We start from the raw sequence: 14963 nt of genomic DNA on the forward strand, positions 1-14963 counted from the left end.
TGAAAGTCAAGAAGATACATTACACAGGAGCTCAGACGTGGTACAGGGTTCTGTGTTGGGGAGTGTGGGCACCAAGAACACAGGACCGGCTGCAGCAGGGAGAGGGGAGGGCGGGCGACAGCACAGCTCTGGGGGGGCAGGAGGTCAGTGTGACTGCAGGCTTGGCCGGAGGAGATGCAGTGGGGGACAGCTCAGCGAGGCACCCATCCTGCGTTCGGAGACCCTGAGCGTCCCACACGCGTGGAGAACCCCACGGCCAGGCAGTGTGTTGATGCCAGAAGATGCCACAGACCAAGGACCCGTGGCCCACACACACACGCAAGAGCCTCAGGGCGGACAGAAGATGCCTTCCCAGGGCTCGGAGAAGAGGACTGTCCACTCAGAAATGCAAGGGAAAGAGACATCTCAGCAAAACAAACTGACAGGTCCACAATCAGCAAGCCCTCATTAAAAATGCCCAGGGGATGTGCTTCAGGGGAAAAAACTGAGCCAGGAAAAAGCACTGAGAATCAAGAAAGGACGTAAGCAAAAATCAATAAACAAACATGGGAACCCAGCAGAGACTGTTTAAAGCAGTGGTAAAATTAGGCAGAGGGACTAAAGATGGTGAAGCAGACACTGGGCAGTAAATGTCACCGTCGATGGGACGGTCGAAGTTACATGCAGTCGAGGCGCAGAAGAGGGGTCATCAGAAAGGTCGGAACGGTGCACACGCGGGTCCCCGCGTGCCCGTGCCCTGTGCAGGCGTCACAGGGCGCCAGGGAGGCGGCGACGGGGTCTCCCCGCGGTCTTGCTCGGCTGTGCTTCTGGCCGGCGGTTGTCGGTAGGAGTATTACGGGTACTATCTGTTGTGACGTGTATGATGCATGTTACATGCCGTGTGCACATTAGGTATCTGAACATGCTCATTAGATATAAATATAGATTATTGTGCTGTTCTCTACGCGTTCGGTAGGTGTGAAGTACTGCCTGTCCCAGTCATTTAACGTGAGTTCTGATCACAAGACGAGATGGCGAAAAGCACTCAGGGTGCCCTAGTCCTATTTATAATCCCTCACTCAGAACAGAACATAGACTATGGACAAAGGTTTAAAATTAGAGTTTTCAAGGACGTTTTCAGAATGTCAGCATGACATCTCCTCTCTTCTTGAGCTAAAAAGAATGACAACAGGGCCTTGAGGTTCAACAAGGAAAAATCCTTCTGAAATCAGATTAATACATTAGCTTGCTAGGTCAAGCTTCATGCTAACCTTAATTGCCCGAACTATTTGAGAAGCTATACCAATTAATTTCATTTTCTCCTTAAATATTAACTAGAAACTCATTTTTTCCAGATTTTGCAGTTTACTTCTGAACTACATCATTACCCATATCAAGCCTTCAATAGTAAGGGTAATATGCAGAGGGGAAGCGCTCCTCAAAAGGGCATCACCTTAATGGTAAAGAACAACACTGGGGCTGGGCGGTGGGTGTGGACCAGCTAGCAGGGTCCACTGACCTGCGGACGCTGCCAAGCCCCAGGAAGCTCCAGGAGCAAGGGTCTCGCCGGGCCGCCCCTCCCGCCCCAGCCTGGATCTGTGTTTGCTCCCTGACCCCAGGGCAGGGATCGGCTCGGTGCATCCCTGGTGGGCACCACCCCCTCTCTAGAGTTGGCACTAAGCTGGCATGAACAGGACTATGGAGAAATCAGAGCCAGTGCGGAATGTCCCCTGGGTCCTCACTCTTCTTGGGCCCCAGTGCAACATAAACCCAGTTAGGTCAGGGCATATTCGCAAAACCAGCCAGTCCCTGTGGTTTCTGGGGCTCTCTCATGGGAAGCACCCCCCAAGCCCCCTCTGGTTTCAGCAGCAGAATAGTGATCAGACAGCGAACTTGGGGACACCCTCAGGTCCTCCCTCTCCCTGCTCCACGCAAAGTCATTCAGAATGAACTGTAAGGAGATAGGTGGGCGTTTAACGAGGGGAATAAAATGTTTGGGTTCAGAATGGAGGTGGGCCGATGCTGTCTGGTGCGCCCCGAGACGGGCAGCGAGGGCCCCGCGTGAAGGGAAGCATTGCTTCGTCCAGTGCTGGCCAGCGAAGGCTCACAGCTGTTTCGTTCCCTCTTTGCAGATTACGTTTTACGTTCTGGTGAAGGCCATTTACACGCTGGGCTACAGTGTCTCTCTGGTTTCCCTGACAACCGGAAGCATAATTCTTTGCCTCTTCAGGTAAGTGTCAGAAATGAGCAATTCTGCAGTCTGAGACCAGAAATTGTCCATTTAAGCCACGTAGGCCCGTCAGAGGAGGAAAGAAACTCACTGTCTCCAAGCCCTCTCTCTCTCTGTCTTAAACCAATAAAACTCCCTTGGAGAATGCCAGCGTGAAATATGGTGCTAATGGTTACATTTTTGTTTAAATACTCTTAGGTAAAGAGATAATACTGACTTTGGATAAGAATTCAGTTCAACTGCTCTTTACTAAATACTCAGCCATTATGCAAACCCCTTGAAAATACAGAAGCAAAGTGGTCTTGCCCTTGCCGTTCAGAAAGCCCCTACATTCTGGGCATTGGCGTTAAGAGTGTTAGGAGACACTATGATGTGTTCAAGGGTAGAAGGCAGGAGCCAGACTGCCTGGGTTCAAATCCCAGGTCAGTCTCTTAGTTGCTGTGTGACCTTAGACAAATTACTTACCCTCCCTGTGATCTGCAAAGTGTAGGTGCTGATGAGAACACCCTCAAATGTAATAGTTATACGTCATTCCAGGCATCTCAACTCCATCAGGAGGGTGGGAACCCTCAGAAAGGGTACGGCAGAGTCTGTAACGCAGAACTGTACTTTGGAAGATGTGAGGGCAGTCTGTCATATTCTACTTCTGAGAAGAAAAGAGCAGAAGCTCTGGGGCAACGTTAATGCCTATTCTATTCTACTATGTTCTGTATTTTTCTATGTATTTTTAAATCTTCCAATTGTTGAAGAGGGAAAAATAAAGGAAAAATTTAGGGAGGTAAACTGGCACAGGGTAACTTGAACTAGAAAAATTTCGGCTTATTTTTAAAGAGCCCCCATATTGAACAGTCCATGTTCTTGACATCAGCATTTTATCTCAGATTTGCGATGCAGGATATAGTTAATTAGCAGGCTAATGGCATTTGGGAATTATTGCAAATGTGCATGTTGGTCTGTGAGAGAATCTCAAATGCTTTCCTTCCATACGCACACGTCCTTAGTCACCTACTGGTGACACGGGGTTAAAAAAGGACATGCCCGCGGTGATGTCATTCTGCCGTGCTTCGGTGTGTCCTGGCTGCTGGAAACAGTGCCCATGCTGGGGTGCGGTTTGCGGGTCTGCCTTCCTCTGGGGCCACAGAGACACTAACCTTCCTGCCTCCGTCCATCAGCTGTTGCTTGTGTGTCTGATGCCACAAGAGTCAATTCCAAACGCCATATCCTGAAAATAACTTCTCCATCGTCCTGGATATTCCTCCCGGAAAACAACGTTTTACAATCATGAGACATCTACTGTCCATAATAGCCCCGTAGCTAAGAAAGCATGAAGTAACCACATTCCTATTTTACACACAGAGGAACAGAGCAACTCGTCCCTTAGACCAGGTCCAAATCTCAGCATAGACTTGGACCACAAACACACCACCTGGTTTTGCGTGGGGCTCGCTGGGCGGTCCTTGCCGCCACCATCTTTGATGTCTGGGTGCCTGACAACACAGCTCCGGTCCCCACAAGCCCAGGATTGCTAACAGCACATTCCGCACTGCACACTTTATAGGGGTTTATGAACCTGGTCCCTACAGCAGCCCCGTTCCTGTCAGCGCCATTCCTGTCCCCGTGTTAGTTAGAGCAGGGCAACCCAGAGAGGCGCCCCACACCGCAGCTCGCGGAGCTGGAGAGAACCGAGCCCCGATTCGCCACCACCCACACCTTTCCTTTCCTCCGTTCACATTCTCACCTTTGGGAGTTGGTGTCCGTATCCAGCGGCCAGGAAGGAGCAGAGATTCCAGCGTGCCTTTTCCAGAAGCCACGGTTCCAGCTCCGTCCGTCGTCCTGCACTGATCCATGCTGGGAAGTGAGATTTTACAACGAGCACTGAGTGATGAAGGGCATAGCTCAGAAACTCAGCGAACATAATTTATTTGGATGGCTTGCTAGCTGGAGTGAGTGTGTGCTTACGTCTGAGTGACCGCCATAAATCCCAAACCCCACTCAGGGGAAAGACATGGGCGGGAGAGAGTGAGAAGGAGAAAGCAGAGAGAAGAGAAGAGGTGTTTGAGAGGTGAGCATGCAGGCACCGTGAGGAGCAGTGGGAAGAGGCCCGCGTGGGGACAGACACCGCCTTCCTGGGGAGGGGGCAGACACCGCCTTCCTGGGGAGGGGGCAGACACCGCCTTCCTGGGGAGGGGGCAGACACCGCCTTCCTGGGGAGGGGGCAGGCTTTCACACTCACGTCATGTTTCCTTTTATTATTCCATTCTTCCCCTTTCAGATTGTCAGTTACACATTCTGTTCTTCTTCTAGGCATCTCCCAAAATTGCAACACGTCCTTGTCTCGTAGGAGTTAAACTCCAGTCACTATTTTTACTACTTCCCAGTCAATCCAAGACGTGACAACATTTTTATTCCATTTACCCCCTCATGCCTTTGGTGTTGTTGTTCTGCACTTTAACCCTACGTCTGTTTTCAGGCCATAAGGGTTACAGCTGTCTTGACCGTCAGTGGTTACTTGGAGATGCCATGTGTTCATCTTTCCCAAGGCCCTCCCTTCCTCCCGTGTCTCCATCGGGTCGTCTTCCTTCTGCATGAAGACCCCCTGTGGGATTTCCTTCAGCACAGACCTACTGACAATGAAGGCTCATGGTTTTTGGTCATCTGAAGTCATCCTAATTTTGCCTCATTTGAGGATATTTTTGAGAATATTGGATTCTTTGTTGGCAGTTTTTCTTTCATCGCACTAAAAATGAACATCATTTTTCTTTTTAAAAGTCAGTGGCCTGAGGCGCCGGGGTGGTTCAGTGGGTTAAGCGTCTGCCTTCGACCCAGGTCATGATCCCAGGGTCCTGGGATCGAGCCCCGCATGAGGCTCCCTGCTCAGTCTCCTTCTTCCGGGAGTCTGCTTCTCCTGTTCCCTCTGCCTCTCTCCCTGGCTTGTACTCTTTCTCTTTCTCTCTCTCTCTCTCTCTCATAAATAAATAAATAAATAAATAAATAAATAAATAAAATCTTAAAAAAAAAAAGTCAGTGGCCGGTCTCACCACTGTTCCACTGAAGGAAGGTGTCTTTTTTCTTGGGGTGCTTAGAAGTTTTTTTAGTTGTCTTTGGTTTTCAGCAGTGACACTATCATGTGACTTGATGGGGTTTGCTTTGTCTTGGTCCTTCTTGGGGTTAATGGCATTTCTTTAATCTCATTATTTTATTCATTTCCAAAAATTCTTAGCTAGTATTCTCTAAATGTCGCTTCTACCTTATTGTCTCTCCTTTCCTTCTGAAACTCCATTCTCACGTGTTCAGCCGTGTTTTCACCACTCCCCATGTATTTCCTGCTCTGTTTCTATACTTCCTGATGTGGGAAACCAGGGCAGAAGAAAAATTACTAAATTTCCTTACCACCTACAGCCCATTGACAAGTCCTTGAAACAGGCAGTGACATTCCTCTAGGGATGCCTGGATGTTAACACTTTGCTAACGGCAAAGGCAATCTTAGCCCAACACCCAGGATCCTGAGTCTACTTGAATGTATAGAAATTACTTTGGATACTTCTTTTATCTGCAAACCCCTCAAGATACATGTTAGCAATCATCCTCCAAGCATATGGCCCACCAGTGCACATCTCTGCCCGCAGGTCCTGTCCCCATGCTTTAATAAAATCACCTTTTTGCACCAAAGACGTCTAGAGAATTCTTTCTTGGCCATTGGCTTCAAATCCTAACATCTTTCCTACATCACTTTGCATTATTTTGTTTCTCTATACTAAAGTCTATCCGTATTCTTCTGATCTGTTTTCTATTTCATAATACTCTCGTTTATTGTATCTAATGTTAGACTCAGCCAGTTTAATTGTTAATTTCAGGGTTCTTTTTGAGTTTTCAACTTTCCATTTGATTTTTGTAATCAATTTCTTTCTTTAATAAAATTCTCCACCTCTTCATCAATTTTCTTGAATATATTAATCTGAGTAAGGTAGTCTGTATCTTAAAATTCCAGTATCTGAATCTCTTTCTATTCTCTGGGGTTTTTTTAATTGCATTTGATCATTTGCTCCTGTTCCTGGCATCCCTAATAATTTATTATTGAAATTACAAATAATTCAATATTAGAGGCTTTGAGCGAATATCTTATGATAGAGAGGATTTAAGTTTTCCGGCAAGATGGTCTGACCACCCTGAGCCTGGCAGGGGTTGAGCTGACTTGAGGCTGTGTTTCAGGCCTAGGGAAGTTTGGCTTATTTCTGATTCGTCATAGTTCCTACGTCCCAGCTCTTCACGGGTTTCAGAGAAAGCCCGGGTGTCCCTCTACTCTTGCAGTCCCTGAATTCCGGTCATTGTCACACAGCGACATTTCACTCTCGAAGCCCCTGCTTTGGCTTCGTCCCTCAGCCTCCCGCCCAGCACTGCACACCTTGTGTGAGTAGTGGCCTCACAAGAGGAGACCAAGGAGGAAGGTGGAGGGAAGGCACATCTCGGGGCCCTTCTTCTTGCCGGGGTCTCGGTGCTCTGGCCGCTCTCCAGAGCCCTTAGGCAGCTGTCGAAATCACGCTGGCCCCTTGCGTAGAGGCAGTCAGATAAGCTACCTCTGCGAGTCCTCTCGTGGAAGTCTCCTGCAGTATGTGTTTTACTGTCCGTCAACATTTTCTAACTTTGTCGAAACTTTAAGAGCTAGCATTCACTGGTGAGGAAGAGCTTGTTTCCTGATGGCTCTGAATTAAAGGTTCAAGTCCAATCAAATACCAGTCAAGTCTTCTCCAGAATTTAAGTGGTACAAGCGAATTAGAGACAAAATGCTCCGAGCACTTTTTAGAGAAGCAAGATGTCACATGAAGTTAAGGTCAAAGGCAGATCATTTGACATGGGTCTTGTAGGAAATTTGCTGCAAAGATGTTCAGTCTTCACATCTGTGAAGTGGGCACACGCCGTTGCAGACTCGGAAGTCAGCGTCGTTTGCTTTACACTCTTACCCTGAAATCCTGTTCCAGGACTCCAACCTGAGGAGACAGAAATAAAGGAAAAGGTTTACCTACAAAAAACAGTTATCATTATGCAAACCTGAAAACATCCTAAATATAGAGTAAGGAATAGTAACTTCCATAAAAAAAGAAGAAAGCCCGAAGATTAAATCCCGTTATTAAAGTGTTCATCCCTCCTCCCACCCCAGCCGGTCTCCCCCCGCCCCCTCCCCTTCTCATTCCTTCCTCCCCCACCTCTCATCCCTGACTCTCCCCACCCCCACTCCACCCCACCTCACCCCATCCCTTCCCCCATCCGTCATCCCTGCCTCCCCCGCCCTCCACCTCTCACCCCTCCCTCTCCCCGCCGCAGGAAGCTGCACTGCACCAGGAACTACATCCACCTGAACCTGTTCCTCTCCTTCATCCTCCGAGCCGTCTCGGTGCTGGTCAAGGACGACGTGCTGTACTCCCGCTCGGGCACGCTGCACTGCCCCGACCAGCCCTCCTCCTGGGTAAGGCTGTCCCTGCGAGCAGGGTCCTCTCACGGAGGGAGGGTGGCCCGTGTGAACTGCAGCCCCGTGCACCTCCCCGCTTACCGTCCCCGGCCGTCCGTCTCTCCCCACCTCGCGCCGGGATGAAGACCAACAGCCAGTGCACGGGGCTAAAGGCAAGGCTCAGGCCTGAGGAGCAGAGGGGCCTGGTCAAGAGGCTGGGGCTCACAGCGGGCCCACGTTGGCAGGTGAGACCGGGGTGGTGTCCCAGGGCCTCCAGGGGCTGGGAGGTCATGGGCCCTGAGGCCTGACCCCAGGCAGAGCCAGAGCCACACGAGGACGCTGCCCCAGTGATCGGCGGCAGCAGCTCTGGGCTGAAAAGTCCTGACATGGATGGAGGTGCACAATGCCGCCGTCTCACCCCAGATCGCCCAGATTATGGGTAACAGACGCCCCCGCGGATCGCTGGGAGGAAACCCCTGTGTGGCGAACGAGCCCCGCTGCCTGTCTGTGACTGTGGTGGGCCCAGCTCTCTGACACGAGGAAAAGCCGTGCTAATTGTTCTTACGAAGGCGCTGCCGGAGCCGCTCTTCACCCGGGCTGTGCCGGTGGCATGAGGGGCCCTGGAGTGCTCCGTTCGTTTCGCACATTGACCGCGCCTCCGACATGCAGCTCACTCTCCCCGGTCTTTCCCTGCCGCCGTGTCAGGCTACAGCGTCCGCAGGACCTTTGGCAGCCGTCCGGGCTGCGGTTCGTGTGGGCTCTTGACCTGACCGTGGCCTCTGAGGGCGGCCGGTCTCCGCAGGAGCCGGGATGCGGGCTGCTCTCCGCCGGAGCTCCAGGCGGACGGAGTCACGCGCTGGCACTGCGGCTCTGGCCTGAACAGACTTGAGTTAATTCAGTTGGACGATAGTAAAGCCTTCCAGAACACCACAGAACCTCAGCTGTTTCATAGGCCTGCAGGGAAGCGATTTCTGGGGATAATCCGCTCACGACAGGCTTGCGCTGGATGAATACAGGAGTTTGTTGTAGTAATAAAAGTAACACAAACCCCCACCCCCAAGGGGAAGTCAGAGGCCCTGGGGCTCTTGCCCCATGAGGGAGTCTCCCATGTGGGTGACAAGGGGTGAGCCCCAATGCCACTCTGGGTTCTCCTCTTGCTGAGAAAACTTTCACTTCTCCGGGGTGGGGGTGCAGGGGGTCTCAAACCTCTGCTCAAAGAAACCCTCCTTCCTTAGCTTCTTATTAAAGGGCTAGTGACCCTGGTGGGCCCACAGACACCCGCCATCCAACCCAGGGCCATGCTTCCAGCCACACAGACAAGACCTGGCAGGCTCCTCGCTGAGGGGCAGAGGAGTGACAGGGACCCAGGGGAACAAGCACCCTGCCATGCCCGCCCCGCCCGCCCCTACACTGGAAATCACTGACCCTTCTGCCCACCCAATAGTTGGGGCTTCGCCTAGCCATTTCTTGAGGGTCTTCCAGTGCCAGGCTGGACCGTGTTGGTGAGTGTCCAGTGACCTTCAGAAGAGCAGTTTGCCCATTTGTGAACAAGGACACAGAGCTGAGGAAAGCCCTACAGCTCGATGGGCCCAATGGAGCTACGGTCAGGGTTCAGACTGCAGGTGCGTGTGCCGAAGATTCAGGTGTGAGGACTGAAGTGTGAGAAGGAGGGAGCTGTGCACAGTCTCCCTGCCCGGTCCCCAGAGCCATGGGAGTCAAGGGGAGGGGGCCCAGCTGCTCCCCTCCAGCAGGATGTCCCCAAGATGTGTACCAACAGAGGAAAGAAGGGTGGGGGGACACGTGGAAGATGAGGACAGAAGGCAGGAGGAAAGGAGGCAGGAGAGAAAGAAGGAGGACTAGGTCTTCCCTCTTCTTGTCCCCAGAGAAGGCAAGGTTTTGAGTAAGTTAGAGAGACAATCAGACCTCAGCATGAGCAACAGAGAAAACATCTTTTCTTACAGCTGCATTTTTTGGACATTTTTGTTCTCAGCTGGGTATCAAACCAACATTATTCTCCCAAGCAGAATGCTGGGGGCATCTCCCCCAAATAGGTCCAGGGGTCTGTGTCTCAAGACATTTGGAGAGGCCAAGAACTCAACAGAGTCTATTTCCTTTCAAGAGAAGACGTCTCACTTCCACTGGCCCCCTCTTCCCACATACTCTGGAAGTAGCAGTGAGCCCTGGGCTCAGTGTGTCTCCTCCTGGCTGCCCAAGAGGGGCTGGGACACCGGCGGTTTACTCTCACTGAGACCAGAAGAGAGGACATGTGGGGTCTTTCCGAAGCACTCCCAGAGAGCCTGAGTGCAGCCCACCCCAGGGAGGGCTCGGGCGGGGGCATTCCCGGTGAGCTCCGCAGTGAAGGGCGGCACCCAGCCCAAAGCTACACGTGGCACCGGTGCGGACCCAGGGCACATGAAGCCCACAGGCGGGCGTTCCCACGGCCGTGCGGTGAGGGCTCGGGTGCTTAGTCCTGTGGCCCTCTGCTTCGTGGTGTTCTCGCACATCGAAGCAAAATAGCCTGGGTTTTTTGTTTTTAATCAACAGCTACAGATGCCTCTGTCTTCCAGGGACTAGGGAAACACCTCATGTTTCTGCAGGGTGTGGGCTATGTTCCCCGTTACCTTTGACGGCCTACAGGTGGGGGCAGCCTCTCCTCTTCTTTTCCGGGAGTGAGTGGGCCTCGAAGCCAAGTGTCTTGTCTCAGGTCACAGCACCACACAGGGCAGCACCCCACTCCCGGGTCCCCACCCTCGCCCAGCTCTGTGCACACTTGGTGTCTTTCCCTGCACTGCTCTGGTTGGCTTTTCTCTGACCCTGGAAGAGCATATTCTAGTCCAGAGAAAACGCACGGCCAGGTAGCCGCCTGGGAGCCGACCCTCAGCAGGAGACCCCAGCTGAAGACAGAACTCGATCCCCTTGACTCTGGCTGCGTGCGGCGGTGGGAGGCTCCCAGACCAGGGCCCGGGCCTCCGCCATGGGCCGTCTGTTCGGCAGCAGGCCCTGGAGGCGCTCCCGCCATGCTCTCGACCCTGAGGGATGCAGTTGGAAACCAGCAGCAGAAGGGGAAGTCAGCGGAGAGCTCTTCCCACCCCAGAACTGTCCTCCAAGTGTGCCGACGGGGAAGGAACAGCTGGGAAGACACGCACGGACGGTGTTTTCACAGTTTTTCCAAGAAAATGGAGTCACCTTTAACAGCCGTGTCTGCCTCTTCCTCCCTCGTTTGTCAGGACATCGTGGACTCCTCCACGCCAACTGGTGTGTTCGTTTGACGGCCTAGCGTGTGGCTGCGACGTGATGTGTCTAACCGTCGCAGCGAACACGGGCGCCACGAACACCGCTCTATCTCCGCGCACTGCTCTCGTTTCCGTCCGCTGGAACTCACCAGAGCGTGTTGCATCGAAAGGGGTGTGTGTTTCACAATTGCAGTAAACATGGCTGCGTGGCTTCCCGAAGGTCGGAGCCGCCGGCAGCCCGGCTGGCGGTGTGCGGGGCGCGGCCGTGGCTTCTTCAGAGCCTCAGGGTCGGGTGGGCACGAGCACCCCCCCCACACCCAGCACACGCTTTGTGCTCGGAGGAGTGGCGATGAGTCACAGGTTCACCGTGGTTCGCTGTGCCGCTCCCGTCGCCGTGTTGTCAGTGCCGCTCTCCGCTGAGGGTGCCCGGTCATGACATTCAGGGGGCGGCTTCCACGTGCCAGCCTTGCTCCCGGCCCGGCGGGCGTCGGGCGCTCGGCCTCAGTAAACGGTACCTGGTGACCGTGCAGCACCTTAGAAAGATAAACGGCCTCGCCCCACTTAGGAAAGAGAAACCTGGAACAAGGTCGGGGTGGGAGTGCGGCGAGCACGGTGGGGGGCAGGTTCCGTGGGCTGCCTGGCGAAGCCCCTGTCGCCCTGGGCGCCGGCTGGGAAGGGCTGCCGTGAATCTCCTGTCAGCACAGCCACCCCCACATGTGCACGTCGGTGTATCCACACACACGGGCAGAAGCATACGTGCATACAGTGCATACATGCGTGTGTATATGGCACCCCCAAGTGTGTACCCACCTGCATAGATGAGTGTGAATACACACGTGTACGCGTGTCCACGTGTATACAAATATATCACAGCTACACACAGCTAGTCACGTACATGTATAAAAACACACCCACGCGTGTGAAGGTGCATCGACCCACAGGTACGTGTGGCTGGATACCTGCCTGTGCACGTATGTATCTTGGGGGGGCAGCAAAGATACAGGAGAACCGAAGTGAAGTTCTGTGCACACTCACACAAACTTGCTGATGAGAGGCTCAAGTTCGTGTTTATTCAGAGGCTGGGGTCTGAGAGACTAAAATATATTTGTTTCTATACTACCTGGTTTCTCCCAGTGAAAACTCTTTCAAAATGCCTGGGGACATAACGCGCTTGACGGTTTCTCTTGTCGTGCCCTATATTTTTCTGTCTCTCTCTGAGTGGGTGGCGAGGCCGGAGAAGGAAAGTGGGGTGGGCTGAGGATGAGGTCACGGACAGTGGAGCGGCAGGGAGAGGGGGGCAGGCGTGGTAACCGCCACGTTCCCACAGCCCGCTGCTGTCAGAGGCGGCTGCGTGCGGCTGCCTCCTGCCCGTGCTTATCTTCCAGTGAGTTCTGATCCAAGGGCCTCACCCTAACCCAGTGCGCGTCTCCAGCGAACAGCACCGTGTGGTGTCCTGGGTCCTCACACAGACGCGTGCACGCCTCTCGTCCCAGAGCCGCTCTGCCCGCCGTGGGCTGTTTTATCCGATGGGGCCGTGCCCTCTTGCTGTGTCTCTGACGTGCAGGTCGGCTGCAAGGCGAGCCTGGTGTTCTTCCAGTATTGCATTATGGCGAACTTCTACTGGCTCCTGGCGGAGGGGCTGTACCTCCACACCCTCCTCGTGGCCATATTCTCCCCCAGCCGACGTTTCGCGGCCTATCTCCTGATTGGATGGGGTAAGGACTCCCTCCCCTGCGTAGGCCTGATGCCCCTTCAGGTTTCCGATTTCCACCCCTCTCACCTATAAATGCAGACCTTTCAGCTCAGAAAAACTCTTTGCTACCCCAGTAGGATGCACTTCTGGTCCTATTAGGAAGAGCTTTTCTAGCACAACTAGAGTTTTCTATAGGCAGCACCCTCCTATTTGTAGGAACCAGGAACTGACTCCCATTCCGGGGCATACCCTGTAGTGGGAAAGTCAGAAAGAAATGGCATGGAGAAGGACAGGAAGCCCTTCTATCAGGAGAGCCTGGTAACCCGCCTGTTAGCAGGACCTTCGACGGCCAGCACTGGAAGGAGCGTAGGCAGTGGGACCCCCAGGGTCACAGTGAGGGGCACCCCCTGCAGTCCTTGCCATGCTCCCACACCCCGGCAACAGCGCTCCCGATGCACAGTGACGCCTTGCAGGCCTGTGAAACTTTAGCTCCAAACACACGTTTATCTCCACTGCTTTGTAAGGCGTGAGCGTGAACTTGTGTGTGTTATGAAGCATTTCCTCTTGATCCTCCCTTCAGACAGCCCTCGTCCTTGCTGACCCTTGTGAATGCGGGTGCACACCTGTGTCCCTGTGGGCGCCCCTGTTCACTGGCGTGGGGTTGTGGGTAACCGGTTGTCTCTCTGCAGGCATCCCCACCGTCTGCATAGGGGCCTGGACTGCAGCCCGGCTCTCCTTAGAAGACACAGGGTGAGTGCTGTGTCTGTGCCTGTGCCTTTAAAATGAGACCGAGCCATCCTGGCTAAGGGCTGGCACTGTGGAGTCTGCGAAGCCAGAAGGAAGCTTACTGTCTGGTTGCAAGGGATCTGTGCATGTGTGGCTGCAGCCGCGCAAAGAGTTACACAGGCAGCCTTTGAACACCCCACACAGGAGAAGACCTCGAACTTCACGATTCACCAATCGGGGGGCCAGAATTTGGATAAGATCCATGTGAGGGATGGGAACTGAACCAGGTCCTGCAGCAGAGCTGGGATTCGGATAAACCAGGCAGAGAAGGGATCAGCACCTTGGGTGGGAGAAGCAGTACTTACAAAAGGGAACCAAGCAAGATGCCTGCATTGTTTGCCTGGAGCCAGGTGCGGAGAGGCGAGCAGTTGAAGACCGGGTTAAAATGGCCAACAGGAGTACAGCTCTCTGAGATGGTTCTTAAAATGCAGCCTGAGCAGGGTCCAAAGCTCTTCTGCTTTATGTAGACAGCTGGATCACGGTCCCAAACTCAGGCACCAAGTTCCCACCATGAATGTTGTGCTTCATAGAGGCTCTCGGGGTCTACCAGTTATCTACACTGGTAACAACCCACCCTAAGGCTCAGTGGCTTGAATGACTGCAGTTCATAGGGTGTGTTTCTGTGCGCTGGCAGCTTGGGCTGACTCACGTGGCAGTCTTCCCGCCTCGGCCTGGCTTGCTCACACACTGTGGGCACCTGCTGGGTTGGCCAAGGGCTGGCAGGTCTGAGACAGCACCAGCCGGCAGGCTCCTTTCTATCCTGCAGGTTCCAGGCGCTCCACACCCTATTGCCAAGACCAGCTAGGATTCAGAGGCGAGGGCTGGTCTCTGCCCTTGCTGGGAGGGGCTGCAGGGCCCCACTGTGGGGGTGTGGGTAATGGGGGGAATCATGGAGACATTGTAGGTGCCTTCTCCCAGCTTCCTACTGGAGACGGCCCTTACTCCGGAAACCAGGAGTGAAAACACTGCTCGGCAGACCTTCCTAGCTGTGCCTGCCTCAGTGACTCCAAAGACAGGTTAAGATACAAATACAAACCATTTGGGAGGAGAGAGGAAATTAGTTTTCAGGAGAAAAATTCCCCTTCGTTGCTGTTGGAGTGAACATGAGCTAAAGCAATTCCCAAGTTATGGGCCTTCCCGGGGCTTGGTCTCCCCTTCCCCCACCTCTGCAGTTCTGCTTTCGCCTCGCCTCTCCATTAGCAGACTGTCCCGTCAGGAAGAATAAAGTGAAACAGAGTCACTGGACAGGGACGGACTGCATCGGGATCTGTAAGTGCAGAGCACCTCTGCTCTTACAGCAGCACTCACGGGCCACCGGCGGGGCCCTGTGACAACCCGGGTGCGCGGTGCGTGCAGTGGGAGGGGCCGGCTTCGTGCTGCCTGCACCGTGCGAGGGGTGAGTCCACAGGCAGCGCACTTGTCCTCATGCACATGGTTTGTGGATGGGTCAGAGGTAACATGATTTTCCTTCTCTCTTTTCCACAGTTGCTGGGATACCAATGACCACAGTGTTCCCTGGTGGGTTATACGAACACCAATTTTAATATCTATTATAGTAAGTAATTTCTGTATTGAAACATGAGCTATGCATTGGGTTGC

General features: G+C 53.4%; 1 protein-coding gene across 1 annotated transcript in view; it reads left to right on the forward strand.

Moving 5' to 3' along the window:
* Window positions 1–14963, forward strand: part of VIPR2 (vasoactive intestinal peptide receptor 2) — a 66870-nt gene that overhangs the window by 45557 nt on the left and 6350 nt on the right. Inside the window, exons 5-9 of the mRNA XM_040643739.1 lie at window positions 2112–2209; window positions 7529–7670; window positions 12450–12600; window positions 13268–13328; window positions 14850–14919. Coding sequence (XP_040499673.1) covers window positions 2112–2209; window positions 7529–7670; window positions 12450–12600; window positions 13268–13328; window positions 14850–14919 — 522 coding nt within the window. The remainder of the gene's footprint in view (window positions 1–2111; window positions 2210–7528; window positions 7671–12449; window positions 12601–13267; window positions 13329–14849; window positions 14920–14963) is intronic.

The sequence above is a fragment of the Ursus maritimus genome, unplaced genomic scaffold (genome assembly GCF_017311325.1).
Source record: "Ursus maritimus isolate PB19 unplaced genomic scaffold, ASM1731132v1 scaffold_3, whole genome shotgun sequence".
NCBI classification, from domain to species: domain Eukaryota; kingdom Metazoa; phylum Chordata; class Mammalia; order Carnivora; family Ursidae; genus Ursus; species Ursus maritimus.